Below are 25,714 nucleotides of genomic sequence, written 5' to 3' on the forward strand. Positions count from 1 at the left end.
TGCCTATCCTCTTTGTGGCGGCCATATTTACAGAAACATAATTAAACGAAGACATGGCTCAAAGGACTTGTATCCAAGCCAAAATTGTTAATAAATAAAAAGTATGTTATTAAGAACAAATTAGAAAGATATTTTATGAACTTTATTTATTTGTTTGTTTGAAGTCTTGAAGTCACAAACCAATAAATAATACATGATTGAAGTGGTTTGAAGTTGATTTGAAAAAGATATACTCTGTCCATTGACTTACAAGTCTGTGTTATTCTGCATTGAGGTTACTTGTGAGGCTTCACTTTTTTACTTTGTGCTTGTGACTTTTGTGATATCATTGTGAAATAGTTATCGGGTATGCTTAGGTCACGCTACAGCGTGCGTAGCTTCCAATTATTAAGCAAGAATAATTAATAACACTCACCTGCGTGTTGTCAAGTGGTCGCAAGATAATTTTCTATTATCTAATATGCCTGATATAAAGATTACACCACTAGGCGCAGGCCAGGATGTTGGCAGAAGCTGCATACTGCTGTCCATGGGTGGCAAGAACATAATGCTTGACTGTGGGATGCATATGGGATACAATGACGAGAGACGCTTTCCAGACTTCTCTTATATCGTACCCGAAGGTCCGATCACAAGCCAGATAGATTGTGTCATTATATCACACTTCCATCTTGATCATTGTGGAGCTCTTCCTTACATGTCTGAGATGGTGGGCTACAGTGGACCTATTTACATGACACATCCAACAAAAGCCATAGCTCCTATACTGCTAGAAGACATGCGAAAGGTGGCTGTAGAAAGAAAAGGAGAATCAAACTTTTTCACTTCACAAATGATAAAAGATTGCATAAAGAAAGTTACAGCGGTCACTTTACACCAATCTGTTATGGTCGACAATGAACTTGAGATCAAAGCCTATTACGCTGGCCATGTACTAGGAGCAGCTATGTTTTGGATCAGAGTGGGTTCACAATCTGTGGTATATACTGGAGACTACAACATGACTCCTGATCGACATTTAGGAGCTGCCTGGATTGATAAATGCAGACCAGATTTGCTCATATCCGAGTCAACATATGCAACTACTATCAGAGATTCAAAACGTTGTCGTGAGAGAGACTTCCTCAAAAAAGTCCACGAGTGTGTTGAGAAAGGTGGCAAAGTCCTCATACCTGTCTTTGCTTTAGGAAGGGCCCAGGAGCTCTGCATTTTATTGGAAACATACTGGGAGAGAATGAATTTGAAATACCCAGTGTATTTTGCACTCGGTTTGACAGAGAAAGCAAACAACTACTACAAAATGTTTATAACCTGGACTAATCAGAAGATCCGTAAAACTTTTGTACATAGAAACATGTTTGATTTCAAGCATATAAAGCCTTTTGACAAGTCTTACATTGATAACCCTGGGGCAATGGTTGTGTTTGCTACACCAGGAATGTTGCATGCCGGTTTGTCGCTGAACATTTTCAAGAAGTGGGCACCTTATGAACAAAATATGGTAATTATGCCAGGATTCTGTGTCCAAGGCACTGTTGGTCATAAAATCTTGAATGGGGCAAAAAAAGTTGAATTTGAAAACCGTCAAATTGTTGAAGTTAAAATGGCGGTGGAATACATGTCCTTTTCCGCTCATGCTGATGCCAAAGGCATAATGCAACTGATTCAGTACTGTGAGCCTAAAAATGTGCTACTAGTGCATGGTGAAGCACAGAAGATGGAGTTCTTGAAAGACAAAATTGAAAAGGAGTTTAAGATCAATTGTTACATGCCTGCAAATGGTGAGACCTGCACAATCAATACCCCAACTAAGATTCCTATTGATATTTCCTTACGATTGCTCAAAGCAGAGGCTGTGAGGTATAATGCTTTACCCCCTGACCCAAAAAGGCGTCGGGTATTGCATGGGATTCTTTGCGTTAAGGAGAACAGACTGTCTTTACTGGACATAGATGAGATGTGTGATGAGATTGGGATCAACAGACATGTTATTAGGTTTACAAATACTGTCCACTTTAAAGATGCAGGTCCGGCTGTGAAGACTGCTGAGAAACTGAAGACCTTGTTAATAGAAAAGCTGCCTGGTTGGACAATAACCATGTCCGATGGCAATATTTCAGTGGAATCTGTGCTCATCAAAGTTGAAGGAGACGATGATAGTACAAAGAACATTTACGTGTCTTGGACCAATCAGGATGAGGATCTAGGCAGCTACATTTTGGGATTACTTCAGTCTATGGTACAGTAGCTATAAGTATAAAGAAAACTTGTTTTCAGATATTTAATAAAACTTTTGTTTAACATTTTTGTTTTTAAACTTCATGTCTAAAACAGGCAAAAATAAGGTAATATATACTATCTATATAATTTTTCCTATGTACACCATGTTGTATCTGTGTTACATTTCCCTTGGTACCACATATGTTGTAGTTTATTCATTTGGTTCGCATTTTTCAATTCTTCCAATGGTGCATTGGGTTTCTGAAATAAAAAATATTGTTACTTGCTTAAAGTATCCTGTGAGACATTTCTTAGCAAATCTATTTGCAAGGATTATTTTTAATGGTAAATCATGAAAAATAATCATTTATTCGATAATTGTTAGTAATCAGTAGAGTATGATTTATGCATATTCATTCTGGTCACCAATGTAGTCATCAACGTCTTAATATGTTATTTTTTAGTCATGAGATAGGAGGTAATCACGTACCATTTGGTTAGATCGCGCCGTTTTTTGATTGGATATCTTTAGATAGTATTATAGGAGTGCCGGAATTAAAAGTAGGCGAGCAGCGTAACGGTATATTCATAGATAAGAAGTATTATTATACTGGCAGGTATCACTTTTAAAAATAATTTGCATTACAGAGAAAATAATATCCTGGACTAAAGCTCAATTTACTTCTTTGCTAATTTACTAAATTATACATAGCATAAAAAACTTTATGACAATTTTTATGATACCAAATGACGGGACGAACAAGTCGTGCGCCTGGTGGTAAGCGACACTCCTATCCATAATAGTTTCAGTGCCACAGAGCTTAAAATCGCAAAGATCATAGGGGTATTGGGTACTGCCGCTGCGCCCGTCAACCTGAGACATAAGTTGACAAGTCCCATGTGCATGTTATTTCACTAGCACCCTTACCCTTCCAAACCATAGATATAATATCTATGTTTCAAACTGTAATGCACACATTAATGCGTTCTAAATGCGAAATAGGTGAGGTGGTAGTACTTCCTGGACGAACTCCTTCACAAGGAGCTCTACGGTTACTGAATACTACGTCAAAACTAGATACGCGAGACGATATCTCCCGGAATTCCCGAGACTGCGCGAAAATTCTTTGGAAGATACGCGACCGGTTAAAACCGGTTTATGGCGCGTATCTTGTTTGTACGTTATACAATTCACATAAAGTTCATTATTCTGTGTATTATTTCGTTATAAAACTTAGCTTCCATTCCGTTCCGCGTTGATCTCAGTCCAAATTATGCATAAAGACAGAATACCTCGGAAACATTAGACATCCAAATAAACCATTCCTCTAAAAAATTAAGCTATTTTTTTTACATATTATGGTTACTATTCCACAGGCGACGTTAATAATGTGCCCGTTTTCAAATAGGCCCAGTAGAGCTAGCACGATAGGGCGCGACTTGAGCGAGAGCGACATAAAAGCGCGAGATATTGCCATTATCTATGGGAGTATAACAGTATCTCGCGCTTTATGTCGTTCTCGCGTAAGTCGCGCGTTATCATGCTAGCCCTACTGGTTTTCAAATAGAACCTGGGACCTCATCTAGCGCCCACAGTGTAACCCGTTGTGCGACCATTCAAGGTAATCTTTGGCGCCACAGAGGTCGTCGATATTAATTATAATTATAAATAGCGCCACCCATCCATTATCGATATTACTATTTATAATACACTGCCATCTACTGGCAGGGTGACCTATTGACTAATTATAGTTACTATTTCTTATGATAGAATAGTATGTCTTTATAATTTGTGTAATAGGTTTAAAGCTGGTGTTGGTGAATGGGGCCAATGATGTTGGTAAATAGTCTACTTACGCTCCAATTCCGTCGGTATTCGATTAGATAAAACATAACAACAAAGATAAGTTTTACTAGACTCGTCACGTCATTTTTATTAGTAGAGTTGTATTTCATTATTCGTTATGTCATTATTAGTATAGTTGAGTCAAGAATGAAATTCAGAAAATATACATATTATATAACATTTTGAATAAAAGTACGTTTATACGTACGGTTATACGTTTTACATACTTACCATATTCTGTGGAAATAGTCTTCTAAAGTCGCCACGATGTAAATATTCTCTATGTGCTTTAAGTAGACTGTCTCTAAGTTTAGTACTCATGCATTGTTTACACACTCCACATATGGGGTTCTCAACGCATTGATCTTTGCACATTGAACTGCATTCATCACCCCAAACGGCGATATTTTTCTGAGTAGATACCATGTTCTCGGCCGCAATCTTCTCTCTGAAAAAAGTTCGTACTCGAGGTATTCTTGACTTAGGTAATTAGAGAAATTGTCACACTAAACTTCGCGCTTGATACTTACAATTTAAAATATCAGAATTCAGTAATTTTTCTGGTAAGTTTTTTGTACTCAATTTTGATGACAATTTTTATTGTTTAATTACTCGAATATATCATCATGAAATACTAAAGAATATTTCAGGTTACCACACTCGAATATTAAATAGTACTTCATGATGATATTCTATACATATTTAAATAAAAACAAATTGTCACCAAAATTGAGTACAAAAAACTTACCTGAAAATTACCCAGTTACAGGCACATTATAGGACTTGTCAACTTATGTCTCATGATGACAGGCGCAGTGGCAGTGCCCCACAGATCTTTGCGATTTAAAGCTCTAAGGGCACTGTAATTGTTATGGCCAGGCGTGTGGCTTACCATCAGGCGCACGACTTGTTCGTCCCGTCACTTGATATTATCATACTTAATAAAAAATAGTTATTTGTTATGCAAGGCTGCAAAGTTGTTGTTTGACGCGAGTGCTTGTGTTGAAATCTGAGCAATTGATTATTTTTAAGATTGAATAGAATCCGAGTGTCGCGAGGGTTTCAAGGCAAAACAACTTTCCTGCCGAACGAAATACAACTTTTACCGCACTATAGCTAGGAAAATGGAAGATGAAAGAAAAACAGTTGAACTATAACAAATCAGTATTAATAAACAAAATTAGTTATCGATGTCAATTTAGTGTCAACAATAATAAGAATAATATATACTAACGGATTTATTTATTTAAATAACGCGTAGTTGAACGTGTAATTATGTTTTTTTTTCATCGAAAGTAAAAGTTAGTTGCAATAAAATCCATCGTTAACATTGACTTATGATCGTTAAGTTCCAATTTCAAAAACCTTTTGAGCGTTGATTTCTAATGAGAAAGAAAGCCTTTCCGAGCTAGTGTGGTGAAAAAAAATTACTCTATACCGCTTACAACAAGAAATGATTCAAAGTCCAAAGTATCAGAGTTGTAAGTACTCTTGGCTGTACGTAAATATTCTACCCATCCTACCTATAATAAATCATTTGCGTTATTAATTATCATTAATGTAAAGGTAATGTTAAGTGCCACGTAATTCTATATACAATATAAATTTTTGATAAAGCATATCACGCCTAAAACGTACTTGATGTAAATCAGTATTTACAATTACTACTGAGGAACCCTGTTATTCCAGGAAATAGACCAATTATTGGTATCGGTAGATTATAATAGTGATATATTGTTTAGTGATATGTGACAAGACTGCCCATTTATGATTCTCTGATTTATAAATATACCTAAATTTTCATATCATTGGTCATTGAAGATTAGCGACGTAACTCAATAGTGGATAGTTGACATAAAAGTCCCGGAAAAGGTCAGCGGTGGGTGGGTATCACTTGAGACGCCTACGTAAGAAAATTTATGTAAGGATGAAGTCGTAAAGAGAAGTGTATTTTTATATCTGCAAACAGCTGAGCTTTAGTCAGCAGGGTATCAATCACATTTCTGGGTCAGGTCATATTATGGAACATAGATTTTGTCATAAATTATTTGGATTTGTGCAGTTCTTGTTTGTGTTGTTGGGTGAAATTCTTTACTCTTGTAGTTACAGTACGTGCATATACCATTACGTATACCATTATGGGGAATAAGACCTCCGTCTTTACACTAGATATTAAGTATATAATAGATATTTCTAGCGCCTCCATTTTCGTTATCCGGAAGAAAAGTTTCAGGGTGTATTTCCACCGGCGAGGCGAGACGAGATGAGGGGGAGACGATTTTTTAAATTTGTATAGCAAAATATCAATTCTCTCCTAGCGCATCTTCGGTTGAAATGGTCGGGATTGACGAGTATGGGCGAGTCGAGATTTAAAAGATTTGTTGATGTAACATTGAACCGGATTGCTGCCTACATAGACTCTTTATTAACTCTGCAACGGAAACACTGTTCACGATGTCTCGTACGATATCGCGCGAGATCACGCGTGCTCGCGATGGCTATTAATGTCAATCGCGAGACTGTGGGATACAGTCGTGTGCATGGAAATGTAAACGTTCACACATTTCGAAATGATGTAAATATTAGATATTTCAAAAAATGTACCTTGTGCTGTTTTCAAAAATATGTAATCGACACGACGACACTATTTTAAAAAAGTATACTTTAATTTCAGAGAAAAATAAACAAACTACAGTCAATGAAAAATACATAGTCCTGGTGTCATACATGTGCAATATCATTTTCGTAAATATTTATACAATGCATAATATATATTTATATTTGTATTAAAATGTACACGATTAGGATTGTGATTTTATCATAATTATGTAACCACTTTTAAAACATTGCATCGTTTTCAAAAATATGTATACACAATATAGTTGCAATATAATGTAAACATACCAGCGCCAGTTGTAAACTTTTTTACGTGTATTTTGCTAGTTCGTAATATTTGCCCTGGGATAAAAGATTATATTTAAAAAAAGTTATTTTCGAAAAAGTTCTTTTTATTTATTTATTTTATCTTAGAGGGCTACAAACAGCTTATATTATAACATGATTATTTCTTCTCACAGTATCTTCATCATTCTTCTTCCGTTATCATATTTAATTATAAGAATTTGCGGAACATGATACTTTAGCCGCGTGTTTATCGCTAGACGAATTGAACAGCACTGTGTCTTCACTATCCGTAAACCTAGCGCGAACGCGCGAGTGCTCGCGCAAGACCGCGCTTGCTTGCGCAAGCTCACGATGGCAATTTTTGGTGGAAATAGGTCGACGAGATTTCAATTCTCGCCTCGCCTCGTCTCGACTCGCCTCGCCGGTAGAAAAGCACTTTAAGCCATGCATGTCCATAGTTTTTTATATTAAATTTTGAACTTAAAATTATGCAAATTAAGTATAGGTAATATGTACAAAATGGAGTGTACTCCAAAAATGATTCACAAAAAATGTCTTACTCCTGTTATTAATAACAAATGTAATAGCATTGACTCAACTGGTTTATCATGATTTTAGGGCTTTTTCTTAATCCTTCCTTCGCCGAGTGGAGGTAGGTAACATAAAATTAAATAGAAGTAACATAAGATCTTAGAATAATAACGCATAGAATGATAGTTTCATATCAAACGAACTGTCACAAGTGAGGCAAAAATCAAATTCATGTAGGCGTAAGCAACTTGTATTTACGCTCGTCGGCACGCACACAAATATACAAATAATGATGCCATGGAATAACATTTCCCTCAAAAGTGGGGAAATTGTATCTTGCTTAACTCATCATTAAGTTAAAGGTGCCTACAGATTTGCTCGATTTTGTCGATCGACAATCTCGATCAGGTGCCTACAGATATGCTCGATTTTGTCGATCGTTACTGTTGATCGACAACATCAAGTGACAGGAATTTTCAAAAATTTATTTTTGGTAATCCTTATGGAAATGGCATTTATATCTGAATACACGAAGGCGGACACGACTTTTCTCATTTCTAAATCCAAGATGGCGGACACGCAAAATGGAAATCGTTTTCGAGGTATTCGAGGTGCTCATCAAGAATATGGCATTTATTTCTAAATCCAAGATGGCGGACACGACTTTTGAAATAAATGCAATATGGGTATCATTTTCGAGGTATTTGGGGGTGCTCATTAGGAATATAGCACTTATTTCTAAATTCAAGATGGCGGACATGACTTTTCAAATAATAGCAAGTTGGGTGTCGTTTTCGAGGTATTTGGGGGTGCTCATTAAGAATATGGCAGTAATTTCTAAATCCAAGATAGCGGGCACGATTTTTCGAATAATAGCAAGTTGGGTGTCGTTTTCAAGGTATTTGGGGCTGCTCATTCCGAATGTAGCACATATTTCTAAATCCAAGATGGCGAAGAATTAGAAGAAGAAGAATTAGAAGTCTTGCCCGCTATCTTGTCTTCAGATATACATGCCATTTCCTTATGGTTTACCAAAAATACATTTTTGAAAAACCTACATGCGAGTTTAAGTGCGACTATCGAATTTGAATATACATATAAATAGCCTGATATTATCTGTGGGTATGTTTACATGAAAAGTACACGATAACAATAAAGAACCTGAACTTGAAAGTTATTTGTATACGATTTTGGAGAACTGACGATGACTTTTTAGTCAGTGTTAGTTCCCTGAAATAATTTTAGTTACGAACTTTTGAGTCTGGCCAAGACAATTTTTTAAAATGAGTGTATGATGAACAAGAATAATGATTTTTCACATGAAACTAATGAAGGCAAATACTAAATATATTTCGTAGAAATAGCTAACGTAAATTCCCGACAATGTTGTTGCGGCGGTGTACATTTGTAGAAACTTTGCAACCGTCGCGATATTGCCTATTCTCAAAAAATTACGTAATATAATTATTTTGAAACAGAATAGCAAAATGGGGAGAAAAAACCCGTTACTTTGCAACATTTTCGTATCTTGTTGCAACGAAATTAATTTTCTGTTTTAATGAATATTTACATAAAAATCCAAGTTGAAACGCGTTACTTCGTTGTGGAATGTGATGTTAGTGTCTATTTTATGTTTGTCTGATCTATTTTTAAACCCAATTACCGCACATTTCGTCATTTTCAGCAAAAATCTTTGAGCTGTTCGCGGTACAACTTGACCTTGAGCACTGACTGCCCGCTCGCTCATGTAGGCCTATACGGCGTCCTACAATTTGCCTTAGCGTGTGCGGGCTAGGTTTCTATGCGTTATTATTCTAAGCATAAGATTAAATATAATAAGAAAATTGGTGGGAGGAGTTGAAACCATAGGTACTTTACCTACGTAGATTATATAGTGGGTACCTATCAAAAAATGCAATTAAGGGTTTTATTGGGGCATCGTGTGACGCCACTTTTTCTTCTGCTAAATTAGGTACGATGCAAAATAAATAAAAATACTGTGAAATAATATCAAAAGCAAATGAAGAAAGGGGACTCTTAAAACTTTTTTCAGGTTTTCTATATTAAACGGTTCCGAGAAGCACCTTTGAGAATAGGTAGGAATGTTGTGGTGCGGATAGTTTGTTTGAAATGTACGTGGACTTTCTTGTAAATATACGTTGTATAAACTTAATTTACAGAATACTAAAATACCTCAGTTTAGCTTAGGTATTAGGCAAAATTAGGCAAAATGTGAGTAATAAAATAACGTCATAAACCTTTTCTATTATCATTAATATGAAGAATGTATTTGTAAACCATTTGTAACCTTACTTAACTGTATAAAATTTTTAAGTAGTGGAGTAGCCGGGTCTAAGAAGACACACTTAAGGTTTGAGACAATGTAGAATGAAAACAGAAAGTGTTAAAAAATCAACAAATGTTTTATTTACTAGTTTACTAATCTGACTCTTACATAGTGACGCGCAAAGTAATTATAAATTAATAATGTGGTTGTAATTGATAAAATAATGCAAAATGGGATTTGCATACTCTTACACTGTACTTATGGGTAAGAGTACACATTTGCATCGCACAATCGCATGCGCAAGAGTACGCAAGCCCTTTTTTGATAGAAGTTTATCGGTTGCACAAATCACACTCGAATACTCCCAATCTCTCGTATCCAGTACAAGCTTCATGACACCACAGATGGTATTGAGAGCATTTGGTCTAGTCTTCACGTATATACATATATGGTCTTTGTAAATCTCTTCACACCCTCCGCCATATCTTTCTGGTAATGACATTTTTTATATATTTGTCTAGTTTTCGGTCTTACTTTTTGTGATAATTAATTATTATAAAAAAACTTGTGAAAGAGTACCTACGCGCGGACTCCCACAATACATCTAGTTGCGTACCTATACTCTTACACACTTCACCCATTTCAGAATAAAACTACCACTAACTATGGGGTTGGGGTGCTGGTTATTTGCAACATCGGATGTTGCAAATGACCAGATTCGGTTGCAGTTGATCTCTAGACAAGTTTTTAAGCGTTTGATACAAAGTCAATTTTCAAAATATACCTAGTATCTTTAATATAGTCTCTGTGATAAGATCATTGCTCTGTGACAACTTGAAAATATCAAAAAAGTTTTAAGTGCCTAAATACATAAAAATGTGCAGATTTACGTAGATTTTTAGTTTGCAATAATTTTTTAAAATTTTTCCGCGTTACAATCTCCACTTCCTAGGACTAAAAAATGACACTGAAGTTAGCTGCGTATTCTTCGCGAATGTTTTCCATTTTGATCAAAAATGATAAAACATTTTGAAAGTGAAAAGAAATAATTAGCGTTTCCTTATGTTTGGCGGTACAGTTAAAAAATGTTCATGATTAGTGTACAGTCCATCATCGGTTCCACCTTACTATAACCACTAAGATACTACCTTAGTATAACTTATTTACGAAAAATTGTGTCAGGCATAACATTAATATGAGAAATCAAAACAAGCTGGCTGGCTGAAGTCACAAATTTATTTAAGGGCAATAAGCCCTTCCTTAATAAGATTCCGGTTGATATTTAAAATTTGCCATTTACGAAGTGTTTTTCTGATACCAAGTAACGAGACGATCAAATCGTGTGCTTGGTGTTAAGCAACACGCCTGTCCATAACAGTTACAGTGCCACTCAGAGCTTTAAATTGCAAAGTTCTGAGACATAAGTTGACAAGTCCCATGTGCCTGTAATCTCACCAGCACCTAGTGTTTGTTTGCAAAGAGCAAGCCCAAGAGGTTCTTGCTTATTCTTCATCTGAAATGAATCTATCTTACGAATGTGCAGTAGTAGTGCAGAGTTAATCAATATGATGGCTTCAAGTGTAAGTTGCTTACCTATGAAATTATTTGACTAAATTAATTATTTGATAGAGATTATTTGACTTTGACTAAGCTAAAGCTAGGTTTTTAACTAACACAGCATATTGCAATTGCTGCGATTATTGCAAATACACGAAATCAGTCATGGCACTGCTTTACGTCAACCACAAAATAAATGAGCATCCTACCCTCCTTATTGAAATTTGTCTGATAATATTATCTGATTGGTCGATTTGAATTTCCTCATTATAAGAGCGGTTACACATGGCGAATTTTAGCAGCGCGTCTGCAGCGATTCAGTCGCGATGCATCATCTACCTTTATACACAAAGCAGCTATACAATCGCGATGTAAACGCGATGCAAACACGATGCAAACGCGATACACGTTTTAAACGATTCAACATAAGCGAATGTATTGATGCAGTCCTGCGTTTGCATTGATGAAACCGTCTATAAATCGTTAGTATCGCTATGCATTCGTGCGTTTTATCACTGCTAAAAGTCCTAGACCGTGTGTAACCGCTTTAACGCGAAAAAATCATAGATAACTCACTTATAGTCTGAAGAGATTGGTCTAGTCACCTGACTAACACCTGTCAGGGAAAACACGTTGTACAGCACTTGTTCATACAGCAACTGATTCGGAGGATAGTGGGCAGAACTCAGGTTTGGAGACATATTGGCTTCCAGCAGGAACACCGTAAGATCTTCATCCATCATCAAGTCGAAACGCATTAACTCGAAGAAGTTATCAGATGATGGGTAGTTCTTTAACTGAAAGGAGAAGGAGGCATGAATTACTAGATTTTTGATGTTTTAAAAAAAGTGATAAGGATTTAGTAATATACTGCTCTGATCCCTGAGTCGCATTGTTTTTACGAATATTATGTGGAAACAAAATATTGAATTAAAGGACTCAGTTCCTCTAAATTCTAAACTAAACAGGCAATTTTACGATTGCTGGCGTTGGCAATATGCAAATACTCGATGACGCAAATGAAGCACTTAGACTGTAATGCTCTGGCCACACAGAGGCGGCCGCGGAAGCGTTCCGGGCGCGGGATTTTTTGTAATGTATCAGTTCTTATGAACCCTGCCACACTGAAAGGCGCGGCGGCCGCGGGGCGAGGCGGCGCGGTGCGGGGCCGCACGCCATGACAAACAGGCAGAGCGGGCGCGGGCCGCGGCCGCGGCGTCCGCGGGGCGGGTGCGGTCGCGGGTGTTGTAATACATTGAGTTCTATGCAACCGTTCACACAGCGCGTCAGTGGCGGGGCGCGATCCCGGAGCGGGGCTTCAGCGGGCTTGGACGTTGTATTTTTTTACAACTAGGGAATGTGTTTTAATTGATTTTAATCAAGTTTCAAGATGAATTCGACGGAAAAACTTATATCATTGGTGCAATCATACCCCATTTTATTTAATACAAGTGACAGAAATTATAAAAACATAGAAATTATTTGGGAAACAATTCCGAGGAGCTAAATCAAGATCGTGAGTATATTTTTTATGTTTTTAATTATTATTCAAATAATTGCCAAATTTTTCTCTGATTTCAATTGCATAATCAGACGATCTTTGATTTGTACGAATTGGAAGTAGGTAGTTCATTGGCCTCAAGTGGTTGAGAATCGCTCTGTTGAACAGCATTGTTACCGTTCTTACTTTAATGAAATTGTGTAAACAACACGTGCCTTTGACAACTTCTATTGTCGTTTCAATATCATATTGCATGAGACGTCTATAGACTTGCCATTTCTGTGTTAGCTGGCCGAATACGTTGTGGAAAACGTCTCCCTCCATCAATAACAATCAACTGTGAGATACCTCTTCTCTTCTCTAAGAAAAAAACATGACGCCGTAGATTATCTGTTCATTAGTTATGCAGAAACATTTAAAAAACTGAAACCCACAATTCAAGCCGAAATCAAATTGAAACTTGCACACATTTTTACAGAAGCTGAACTGAACGACCTAGAAGAAAATCAAATTTCAGTAGCACCGGTACAATCTCCTTCATTTGCCTTAATTAGCACAGCAAGTAATAACGATCAAGAAAGTATCCCAGTTTCATTGCAACTAATTCCTGAAGACTTGTGTTTCCCATTATGGTACCTGTAATATGGTTGATGACTAAACTACACAGGGTAATTCCAAAAGGTATGGTACTGAATTAATGCTGTGATAACATAAATAATGTAATAAGAAATGATGAATGCTAATTTAATAAATAAAAAGTTAAATAAATAAACAGTTAAGTTTAATAAATAGCAACCAAGGAGTTTTATAATTTTTATTAGAGTATTGAATGGTCTACAAAACACTTTTTGTTTGAATAAGTTTGCATTGTTAGTTCTGAGATGTTGATTTTTATGTTAGTGACTCGGATTCATTGCTCCCGAGTGTATAAGTAGGTATATAAGTTAAGTATAATTGCAATTATGCATTGTTCATAATAATTTAAGTAGGTACATAAAATTAAATAGAATTGTTGTTGATTCTACAAATCTTAGATGCCTGTTATTTGTTAAAATAAAAAATCATGGGCCGTAGGAAGCCAGCATTAGACTGATAGTAAAAGAAGTTTGAATTAATTGTGTTAAGATTGTTGATTGTTCATAATAATGTAACTTTCGATAGGGACCTATTAATTATTTATTAAAATAAAAATGCCCAGCGAGTTTGTTAGAAATAGAAGTTTTAAGTTAACTATGTTAAAATTGCTCAAAATAATATAAGTAGGTACATAAGTTAAATACAATTGTTGTTACATAAATCTTAGATAGATACATATTATTAGTTAAAATAAAAACGCCCAGTGAGACTGCTACAAAAAGAAGTTTCAAGTTAATTTCAATTGCAATTCAAAATAATCAGATGACAAATAATTTGTCAAAATAAAAATGCCCAGTGAGACAGATAGAAAAAGAAGTTTCAAGTTAACTATGTTAAGATTGTTCAAAATAATGCACTTATGTAGATACATAACTTAAACAAAATAGTTGGTGTTATACAAATCTTAGATAGGTACTTATTATTTATTAAAATAAAAATGCCCATTTGGACTGATAGAAAAAGAAGTTTCAAGTTAATTACGTATATAGATTGTTAATAATAAAGTAAGTAGGTACAGTAGTTAAATGCAATTATTATTGTTGATTCTACAAATCTTATATACCTATTATTTGTTATAATGAAAATGCCCAGTGAGTCTCACTGAAAAAATAGTTTCAAGTTAATTGTGTTAAGATTATAGAATTTTTTAATGTTTTTAAATAAACAATTTCTGTTCATATGAATAGTTTGATTCAAAACCTTCAAAGTAAGTATACAGAGTGTCCCAAAACTCAACGATAACCTGGGAACAGAATGTTGCCTAGTTTGTAACTACCCAGAAAAAAATATTTAAAAAATCGGAGTCATTTTCTTTTTGTAATATAAGCATTTTAATGAAAAATGTTGAAAATGTACGCCCTGTACCCCATTTTTAAGTACTACAATTACAAATTTGCTAATTTTGCTGTTCTAGTTTTTGTAACGGTAACCGGAAACAGCCCAGCTAATGAGCACAATGCCAAAGAAAGCCCGAATTACTCTAGTACACTCTAGTTTCAGCACTAAAAAAATATGTATTTAATTTTTTCTTGAAATTTTTAGCAGATTTTTTTTCAAGGTAACTTTAACACCCCATACAAAAGTTTAAAGATGTTCTTCTACATCACTATCCGATAGTGACATGGACCTTTCTTTATTTGTGTTGAAAATGAAATGTGGCGTGACGCTTTTGGTGTCACACCGGCCGCCTTCGTGCCGCTGTCCCGTCACGAACTACACTCGGGATTGCCGTGTGGCATGCCCCGGCACGCATTCGCTTCCCGCAGGTCCGCCCCCGAAACGCTTTTCCCGCTATACCGCGTCTGTGTGGCCTGACCTTAAGTGCTATCTATAGGTTAAGTGTAAAGCAATGAAAAGATGAGACTTACGTTTTACATTGTTCTAAACCATTTTGCAAGTACAATTAGACGAAGCTTAGATAATACAAGTGGTTTTATTTGTACCTACGATTTGATAATAGAAACTAGATAATAGAAACTAGATTTGATAATAGATAATAGAAACTTTAGGCGCGTGAGACGTACTGATATTATCGGTTTGGATTTTTTGCCAGTTTTCGTGGTGCTTTTTGTTTTTTTTATTTCTTTGTAATTCGCTCCTGTTGTCTCTGTCCACTGATGATATAGTCTTAATACTGATTTATAATTGCAGCAGATAATAAGGTAGGATAGGAACTGAAGGACTTAAATTACTTACAGCTTCGATAATGTGTTTTTCTTTCATGACGAATATCTCAGATATTGCTTTTTGCACCTCTTCCCACATCTTTGTCGGATCCTTACCCTAAAAAAGAATAAAACTTAAGGTAACATACGCAATGTCTCAAAAAAGTCTATTAGTAGAACGTTGTGTTAGGGTATTGTCTAGTCTAGGACTGGGAGAACTACAGGAGGGCCAAATCCATACAAAAACAACGCATACGTTACAGAATAACCGCTTCCGGGAGCGCTTACGGTGTTGGCCATTGAACTTGAACGTTGCGTCTTGTGCATAGGTGAACAGGATAAGGAAAATTTTCACCAACTCTGCACTTTTAGTAGCAGTAGAGCTCCTTGTGAAAGAGTTCGTCCAGGGAAGTACTGCCACCTTACCTATTTCTGCCGCCAAGCAGTAATGTCACCATTACTGTGTTCCGGTTTTGAAGGGGCTGGTAAAATTACAGCATGGGACTTGTCAACTTATGTCTCAGGTCTCGGGCGCAGTGACAGTGCCCTTCAGATCTCTGCGATTTAAAGCTCTGAGTGGCAATGCAACCGTTATGGACAGGCGTGTAGTTTACCATCAGGCGCACGACTTGTTCGTCCCGTCACTTGATATTATAAAAAAAAACCTAGCATTAATTAAGGTCGGCTCGTTAGGCAGAGTTTACAATACATGTAGGTACCACTTCCCTCTTTGGTGGAGACATAAACCTCAATCAAACAAAAACACTCTTTGCGGTATGATTTTTTTCCAAGACAGTTGACAGAACATTCAATAGAGTTTCTAGATTCATCTACGATTGTCATATAGATGTGTACACGTCACCATATTATAACTCTATTGTGGATCAAAGGACACAGCGGTTCACGTATAATGTTTTAGTGTAGCCAACTACAAGGCGAAACATGTGGGAGTACAGAGGTCGCTCCATGAAGATTTCAATGGACTCAAGAAGACGCTAAAATTACTGGAGGAGCTGGGAAGCTACGAGTAGGTCTCTGCACTCATATCACGCAAAATAGAGGCTACGACGTCGTTAATATCATATTTATATTTCATTTAATAATTTGACTAAAAAAATGATATAAGAAACACTTATTTTATTTAGGATGTATAAAAACATTTTAAAACGTTTAGTACCACGGAAGTAAGAACTGTGTTTTGTACTTTTACTCACTTTGGATCTCGCATAAATATCAAAGGAATCTTTCATGGTGTATCCTAGAGCAGTGTACGAATGTGCCAATGAGGGTACCTCCCATGTAGGTAGGTAGTCGTCTCTAACCACATATTTGTCCAGGTCTCTAGGATCAAAAGGATAGTACTTTGTTGGACAGTATCTAGAAATAAAAAAGCATGCATATATAAATAGGTATATAAATGCATTTCCTCTAAATAAGCTATGGGACAAATATCAGAAAAAATCTTAAATGTTGTAAGAAAGAAGGTCCGTATAATAAAAATGATCATTTAATCAATATTTTTATGAAAAATATTGTTAACATTTCTAAATCAATAAATAAAATCTGAAAATTGATAAAGTCAGATGGGGAAAGAAGAACGCCGGGGGCAGAGAGACTTGAAGCTTTTAACTGCCTCCGTGACCGAACGGTTACCATACTGGAATGCCAGGCAGAGGTCCCGAATTCGATTTCTCGGCCGGGAGAAATTCGTATGCCTACATTTATTTCTCTCGTGAGATTAGTTGTAAGTTGTGGTTATTTATGTGTGTGTCCATGGCACCCGCTGATCAGATCATTTTCAAGTTATAGCCATTATGATATCGATCCCTGCGATACAGGGTTTTGGCCCTACTGCGGGGCTAGGAGTGTGTGCATAAAAATGCCTTACCTCTTCCATAGAAGTTAGCACTATAGTCTCTCAGTCATAAAACAGACAAACAAATTAGTTTAAACCAAATATTTGAATATAGAATATCGTTGGTTTAAACGATTTTAAAGAGATGTCGCTACTGTGCTTTTTTTCAAAAGGTGGAAACAACTTATGTGACAGTTGCGCAATCTTGAGAACACGAGGTTCCTCTTAGACAAAGATTTCAATAGATATCGTCGCTCTGATGCCATCTTTTGGGGGAAGAAAAACGTTAGCACATTTGCACGTTTTCGGCAAATACATCGTAAGTATTAAATTTAGCGTAGCGATTGTTAAAACATTTACATGTTTCAGCTGATGAACAAACGCAAGTTTAGTGTACTTCAAAATTTTTATAAGACTATCTGTTCTTTCTAGAGCTAAAAACATTTGACTCAAAATAAAGTATGTACCTCTCACCCCACCTGACTATAATATATGTGATCTGTTATCATCAAACACCAAATACACCACGTGACATCATATAATTATGTAGGTAAGCAAAGAAACGTCACCGTACTCACTGTTTGCCTGTTCCTTGTATTTTTATTCTCTGTTTGAACATTTTATAAAATCACATTTAATAAAATCTGTATCAATTTTGGATGGAGGACAGTAGTCAATCAATACGTAAAATTTTTGTAAGTGGCAAAGTGATATTGTCTAGTTTGTTTACCTACAAATGACGTCACGCGTTCTGAGTTGACACACGGTAATTTATTTATTTAATTACATTTAAACTAGTTTTGAGACTTGGAAATAATATATTCATTGTGGATATTTTTAAAAACTTATCAAGATATGCGATTCCCTATTCATTACTAGAATTTTTTTAAATTCATATTTTTCGTCGATTGCCCTCACAAACATGGGCATGTAAGGTTTGCGAATTTCTTTGGTAACATCATTTTTTGCAAATGTTTTAAACAAGCCAAAGGACTGTGTTTTTGAATTCACTAATAAATCAAATCCTCAAACATATAGTTTCCTAAATCTCTCTGTACCATATAGCCACTAAAGTTATATATAGCTTCAAAGGAACATTGTTAGTTTTGAAACTGTGCGGAAACAAGAGAAGTAAAGCCGAAGGATTTAAAGTGTCTAACAAATTAACAATACTATCCCGATAGTATTACAAATAACTTAATGAGGAGTTTCAAACAATAGAAACGACCGTTGTTCCGTTAAATTACTATCTATTTAAAATGCAGTTTGGCGGAAATTATGTATGGCTTTATGCGGCGGCAGAGCCACTCTTATTACAAATTAAGAAAAAAAAATTTTCAATTGTATGTTCAGTATGGCAACTGCTAGTTGTGCAATGCGCAACAGGAAGTGAGCGTGCCTACAGCTCCGGTACCTATCTGGAAAATAGGGAGCGTACTGTACGTGCACCCGGGGCGGCTCACCAGAGGCACTAGTCTCTCGAAGAACCAGATGAAGTCAAGTGACAGAGGTCGATGACAACCTTGTACACTGGCTGATTTGGGGTCAGAACCTGAACTTGTAAGGTTCCTGTGCACGCACAGGTTGTAGTGTCCTTCTCGTACGCCCTAAGGGTAGATAGTGAGGGTCACTATAATCAAAACTAACGTAGAAAGATATGGTGCTTGTATGTAAAGCATGTCCTTATCTACCGACCCGAGAGATAGGGTTTTCCGGAGAGACTACGGGTTCGACGGCAAGACCAGGGTACGGTAGACGTCCGGGCCAAGCCCTCCGCCAGTTATACGTCTCCACGGGCGTCTGGAAAATAGGGAGGGTGCTGTACGTGCACCCGGGGCGGCCCACCTGAGGCACTAGATATTTATAAAGAACCGTATGAAGTGCGTGCAAACGTGCTGATCTGGGGTTAGGACCTGACTTAGACGGTCCCTGTGCAAGCTCGCTTGCACAGGGCATAGTGCCCTTTCCGCATAACCAAGAGGTTGATAGGGAGGGGCACTATAAACAAAACTTATGTAGAAAGACATGGGACAGTATGTTAAGCACAGGAAACTTATTACATAACTAATTTCAGCTTTAAGCAGGGTTGAAAATTAAGAAGAAAATCATTTTCCCTGATAGTTATCCGATATATGTATACCGATTGTTATGCATGTTGATTCATAATTTTGCCTGTTTAAATTTTGACTAAAAATGACAAACAGTGAGAAACTAAATAAACACAAAGTAAAATCTTCGGGAAAACGATTTTGGTTTGTTTATTGAGATTTGCGACTTTCTTTTGAGATTGACATTTGGCACGTTTGTACATCTCTGATACAAACATACGGCACGACATCGCAAGCGGTAACATTTTGTTGTTTCTATTAATTTTATAAGTATATTCAAGATAATTATAGTGATAAAATTATTATGAGAATTATAACGACGAACTTAAATTGTTAAGTATAAAGTTTTTATTTCATTCACTATCTTGCAGTGATAGCAGAGAACAAAAAGTAAGAGAATGGATACTCTCCGCCCTCCGTAGATTTAGATACCGCACCACGCCCCGCACATTGACGGTCACATTGACTGAACGACAACAAGGGTGTCGGCGAGCCGTATTTGAATATAGTTTTCATTTATTCATCACAAAACTTTTACGTTAATATATAACATCATTATACGGCGGAAACTAGCCCGTTGCACCAAGTACCAAGTAGTAAGTAACATCATTGTACGTTACTATTTATAATGGTCGTGAATTGTGCTGTGTACGGCTGTTTATTATAAAATAAACGGGATAAAGAGAGGAGTTTCTTTCGTTTTCCGAAAGATGAAACGAAAATGATAAAATCTTATGTCTGAGACTCATTCAGTCATGGTTTTCTTCGTTTACTTAGTGCAAAGTAATATATAATACAGATTTATTATACCAATACAATGACACGCCATAACTTCGTGAGGTAGTAGACAAAGGTTCTCTAATTTGTAATGTGTATTGCCGATAAATATTACATAGCGAATATACCTAGTTATTGACCAATTAAAAAATAAAAAATAAAAATAAAAATTACAAAATTAAATGATAAACTTGGACACGCAATTTCAAATACCTTGGTTACCTTATATAAAACCTGTCCAAAATATACAATCTTTTAGGTGCTGTTAATATATTTTTTAAATAAATCTTCAATATTATTCTGGTTAGTGAATTAATAAAAAATATAATATTATATCGATATAAATACCTAATGAACATGAGTAATTCTTCGGATTCTTTTAATAGAATTAAAGATGACAGATTCGCCGACGAATTTTCGCTTTGTTGCCGCTCTGACCACGAAATGTAAATTGTACGAGAAAGTGATTAGTAACCCTGTCACTTCACGCACACGTTTGCGCGTGTGCAGGTAGTACCTTGTTGTATATAGTAGTAGTAGGTAAATAACTTTCTACAGTTGTATGGTGTGTCCGGGGTGTGGTGATAGTGAATGAAAAAGAGACTTGTGGTATGCAGCGTACATTAACAGCCACTTTTCATACAGTCAATATCATATCATATTCATATTAATTTCATATTCATATAATTCATATTCATATGAATGTCATATTATATGAACATATTTTAAGCTTTAGGTTGACATGTGAGTGGCACACAGCTGCTCTACCGTTGTACAGTGACTTCGTTTTCATATTAATTTTGATAGAAACGCCTTTACACGACAGTCGGTTAAACTTTACATACTCGGAGTTCTTTGCAACTTTTCTCCACTTCGAAAGGTACAATATACATTGTTGTAAACACTAAGTATTTTATAAGTACTTTCTACATTTTTATGTGTCATCCTTTTTAAAATTTTATAAGATCACTACAATATACATTTTGTTGTGAAATTTATATATATACATATTTGTCTATGAATTTAAACTGAACTAATTTAGACGAGAGGAAAACTACCTCAGAGTTATTCGACCTTCTTCACTGTGGTTCAGTAAGAAAGTTTCACAACTTGTTCACTTTCATAGTTCCTATTTGAAAACGATTCTCAACGTCCATCTCACCCACTGCGCCTGGTCGCAAAATATCCTCGCTATCAATTATCAGGTATCAGGAGCTTATCTGCCATAGTGCTTTCGGCTTTTTTGTTCAATCGGGCGCAATTTTATGCATTTAATGGTATAATACTAATTTGTTTTATAGCTTTTAGGATATATACGTATCCAAACTGTAGTGAAAATTAATTGTTTTATAAGATTTGCAAAAAATAGAAATATTAATTTTTGAAAAGTATTGTAAAGGGAGAATACTTAAAAATCTGAGTCCCCATTATTCATTCACTGTGTAATAGTGGTATGTATGTAGGTAATGGTGGTAGGGTAAAATTTCCATGCAGGTGTCTGGATACGTTTCACTTTTTTATAATTACAAGCCACTACAAACGATAATAATCTACACACCTGAACAACACATCGCCTTTGTACCAATATGCTCTCAAAGGATTCACGGAAGTGAGCACAACATAAACGCCAATATCAAACTTATGTCCATCAACTAAAAACGGTTTCTGCACGTACTCCTGCACGAAACTTTCGCCACTTGACAAGTTTATTTCACTCACGTTTTTTAAATACACGCCTCTGTGGTGATTGTGTTTTTCTAAAAATACCGAATCTTTATTTTCCTTTGCATATTTTAAAAATTGTTCCTTGTTTTGAGGTAATTTGAAAGCTTTTGGTATGTATTTAGAATCGGAAGTTGCCAAATCTACTTTAGTCGTTATGTATCCTGATCCAGGAAAATGGTTCACTTTTTGATGCGGTTTTAATCTATGAAGATGGGGATATAGCACTCTGAAAGGATAATCATGAGACCAAAGCAAATCCCAGGGTGTGTAATTTGTACTCTTTTCATAGCCTACTCTTTCCAAAACCAAATGAACGTGTTTCAGTAAACCATTTCGGTTATTAACATCACTATGGGCAGAGTAGACCCAATATTTTGGTTTTATTGTTTCTTGCTTGGGTAGATTTTTATTTTTATTATTTATGTTGACAATTTCTAATAAAATTCCCAATGAAACTCCGATTATACACACTACAAGAAAAACACTTCCTGTAGAATCAGTCCTTGAATATGTTATGACGGGTTTTTCGTGTGTGCTTTCGTTTTTATTTTTGTTTTGGTTTTGTGTGTTTTCCTGAAATAGACAATCTAATTAGACTGGAAGAACATAAATAAACACGTGTAACATAGTCGAAAGAAATCTAATTACAGGGCCTTTGGCTTTCCTGGAGTTGGTAAGTAGTCTGTACCATTTGACTTAATGACAATAGAATGTATTGCGTGAGAAAAACAGGAAGTCCGGTTCACAGATCCACAATTAGTTGATACAGTCACGCTTAGAGCATATATGCTCTAAGTAGTCACGTGTCAAGTATTAAATTTGGAAGGGTGTAAACATTGACGATTTGGAAATACGTCGGTTTTCTAACTTTGATGTATTTGCTTAATTATCTAAATAGTAATTTAAGTAGGACATTATGAATATCCTATTTAGCTGATATGATATCATGATCTAAGTAACATATATTTAGACATATTTGTATGTTCGAACTTACATTAGTTTCAGTTTCTTCCATTTTCTGTAACTTAGCGTTGAGGATGTGACAGATATTTAGTATCTTTGTGTATGCTCTGGAAGCAAATTGTTAGATATAATTCTAATTAGCTATTAGATATGAATTTAAATGTTAGCTTCATTACTACATACATGTGGTAGCTACAGTTAATTTAGAAAGTTAGGAAATATTGAGAAAATATTCACCGTTATCCTACATTTCCATATTTGACTTTCTTTTGTTTTACAAGTATATCTTTTATTCATTCTTTTATTTTCCTTACTAAGTATTGAATATATAATAAGCTTAGGAAGGCAAAACTACTAAAAAAATTTATCATTTTTTAAACGTGCGTACAGAAACGCTGGTATAAAGAGCTTGTTAATAAACTGTCCATTCTGGGTACCCACCTAGTAACCGTAGGATTTCGACTCCAGGAAATGTTTTCAATAATATTGTGTTTAAGATCTACTACACATTGACATAATCCGTGACAAACAGAGAAGACCTTCATACATTATTTAAATAATATATTCACATACCTAAGATTATAGAACTAAGAAAAGGTACAAAAACTTGCTTGACGGTTACGACACAAGATATTCCTCTTCATATACTGCACAATTTAAAAGAACACATAAAACTAGAAAAAATAGTCTTATTACACACGGGTATTTTTCTCAGCACATACGATGAGAATGACTAGGTAGAATAAAAGAGGGATGGAAGATGAACTGTAGTTATGGCGAGAGAGAGAGACCGACTGCACTTTCTAAAACCTGCTTACATTTAAGGTCACATCAGCTGGGTACCGGTGAGATACGAAACAGTGGAAACGTATATATATGTATATACAAATGTCTTTCTCATAATGTAAGTGATTCTAAGGAATTGAAATTGCCAATATTTCAATGTCATTTTTTGTTTTATTACATTCCAAAGACGTTTCCACTTAGTCTTGGTGAAAGCGTTAGACACTTCTATTTATACCGTACTTCACTAATTTGGCAATTGTATGTATGTTCAAAAAATTGTAAAGCATTAGATCAGTCTAGTTACCCCATGAAACCACTTTAAAAATTTATTATACCTAAAATTCAGCGTCCTACAGGGTCTGATCTTACACCCAGTTTCTTTTCTTGTTCTCTTTAGAAACCCGTGTTCAATATTCTATGACGCGATTAGTTTGTAACTAAGATTGAACAGGAAGTGTGTAAGTACGTCATTGCAATTGCGCATTTAATAATGACTGCCTCTGATGTAAGTTTGTATACTGTGAGTATTTTTTATTTATATAACAATACAGGAGCTTTTACTTTTTTTTAACCTTAATCATTTGCAATTTGTTTGGAGAAAATTAAATTAATTACGAATGAAACTCTAAGCTGAATTTCGGTGCACATTATGCTGAAAAAATCGGTAATAGTAGGCAAAGGTACAAAATTAATATGCATCACCTTTAATCGAGCATATAATCGAAATCAAAAGACGCCTGAAGTATTTTTTTTAATCGTCTTCAAAAAAAGGGGGAGGTCCTCAATTCGACTGCATTTTTTTTGTATGTATGTTACGCGATAACCCCGGTTTTGCGAACTGAATTTGATGACTGTTTTTTGTTGGAATGAGGGTACTTCAGTATCGGTCCCATTTAAATTTGGAGAAAATATTCCACCTTTAAGGGTGGCAAACTAGGGGATGAATCCGGTTTCGCGCACTTTCTCGTAGCCGATTTCAAGAAAACTTGGCAAATAGATGTAATTCCACGAACCTTTGACTTCGGTTTTTTAAAATAAAAAAGTTACGATTATTTTTCTAGTATAATATGATCAGTTATTCATATGAACATTGTTATCATAATTTTTGTTTTATTGAATATGTGGGGCGAACTATAAGTTTCCGGAATGAATTAGAAAAAAATACTATAAATGGCCAGAAATGAATTTATTGTTTCTCAAAATATTCTCCGTTAGCGTTAATGAACTTTTTTATACGAATGAACCAATTTTGAAAAGATTTATGCCACTCCCCTGTGACAATCTCTGAAACATATTTTTCACGCTCTTCGACAGCCTCTTCAGGTGATTAAAATCGTTGACCGCGTAACTGGTTCTTAATTTTTGGAAATAAATAAAAGTCACAAGGTGAGGCTAGGTCAGGACTGTAGGCGGGATGGCTCATAGGGTCAACGTTGTTCACCTTCAAAAACTCATTTGTCGGTCTGGCCGTGTGAGAACTGGCATTATCGTGGTGCAAGATGATACGGCGTTTACGGTTATTTTACGGAGTTTGTCAATAACTTCCGGCAAACAAATGTGTACCAATCACTATTCACGGTACAACGATTCTCCAAAGCAACAGTAGACACGTGTCCAGTTTTATTAAAAAAAGAAGCAATCATCCGCTTAGAGGCACTTTGCACGCGCGCCACTTTGGTTGGTTTCGGCTCAACTGGAAAGACCCATATGCTCGATTACTACTTTATTTTGGGATCGTAATTACAAATCCATGTTTCGTCACCTGTTATCTCACACCAAATTTGACGTCCCTTCGTTGAATCTGGTAAGCATAGCATTGCACTAAGTGACGCGATCCGTTTTTTGAGCCTCAG

General features: G+C 35.7%; 2 protein-coding genes across 3 annotated transcripts; one reads left to right on the forward strand and one right to left on the reverse strand.

Annotated features, from left to right (window-relative positions):
* The first annotated feature begins 218 nt into the window (after positions 1-218).
* LOC113239619 (integrator complex subunit 11) lies at positions 219-2,263 on the forward strand. The gene has a single exon (XM_026476679.1). The coding sequence runs from the start codon at positions 461-463 to the stop codon at positions 2,246-2,248; it is 1,788 nt and encodes a 595-aa protein (XP_026332464.1). The 5' UTR covers positions 219-460; the 3' UTR covers positions 2,249-2,263.
* Positions 2,262-23,776, reverse strand: LOC113239620 (tubulin polyglutamylase ttll6). 2 transcript variants are annotated; one of them, XM_026476680.1, is made up of 8 exons: positions 23,649-23,776; positions 23,107-23,182; positions 21,946-22,685; positions 16,862-17,024; positions 15,679-15,765; positions 11,922-12,142; positions 4,298-4,514; positions 2,262-2,481 (listed from the first exon to the last, which is right to left on the reverse strand). In XM_026476680.1, exons 2-8 carry the CDS (start codon positions 23,125-23,127, stop codon positions 2,374-2,376), a joined length of 1,557 nt encoding a protein of 518 aa, XP_026332465.1. In that variant the 5' UTR covers positions 23,128-23,182; positions 23,649-23,776; the 3' UTR covers positions 2,262-2,373. The 2 variants fall into 2 exon arrangements, with proteins under 2 accessions (XP_026332465.1, XP_026332466.1); XM_026476681.1 differs by lacking the exon at positions 23,649-23,776 and adding an exon at positions 23,517-23,619.
* Positions 23,777-25,714: the final 1,938 nt, after the last annotated feature.

Source organism: Hyposmocoma kahamanoa, unplaced genomic scaffold (assembly GCF_003589595.1).
Source record: "Hyposmocoma kahamanoa isolate Upper Pololo Valley unplaced genomic scaffold, ASM358959v1 114, whole genome shotgun sequence".
NCBI lineage: Eukaryota > Metazoa > Arthropoda > Insecta > Lepidoptera > Cosmopterigidae > Hyposmocoma > Hyposmocoma kahamanoa.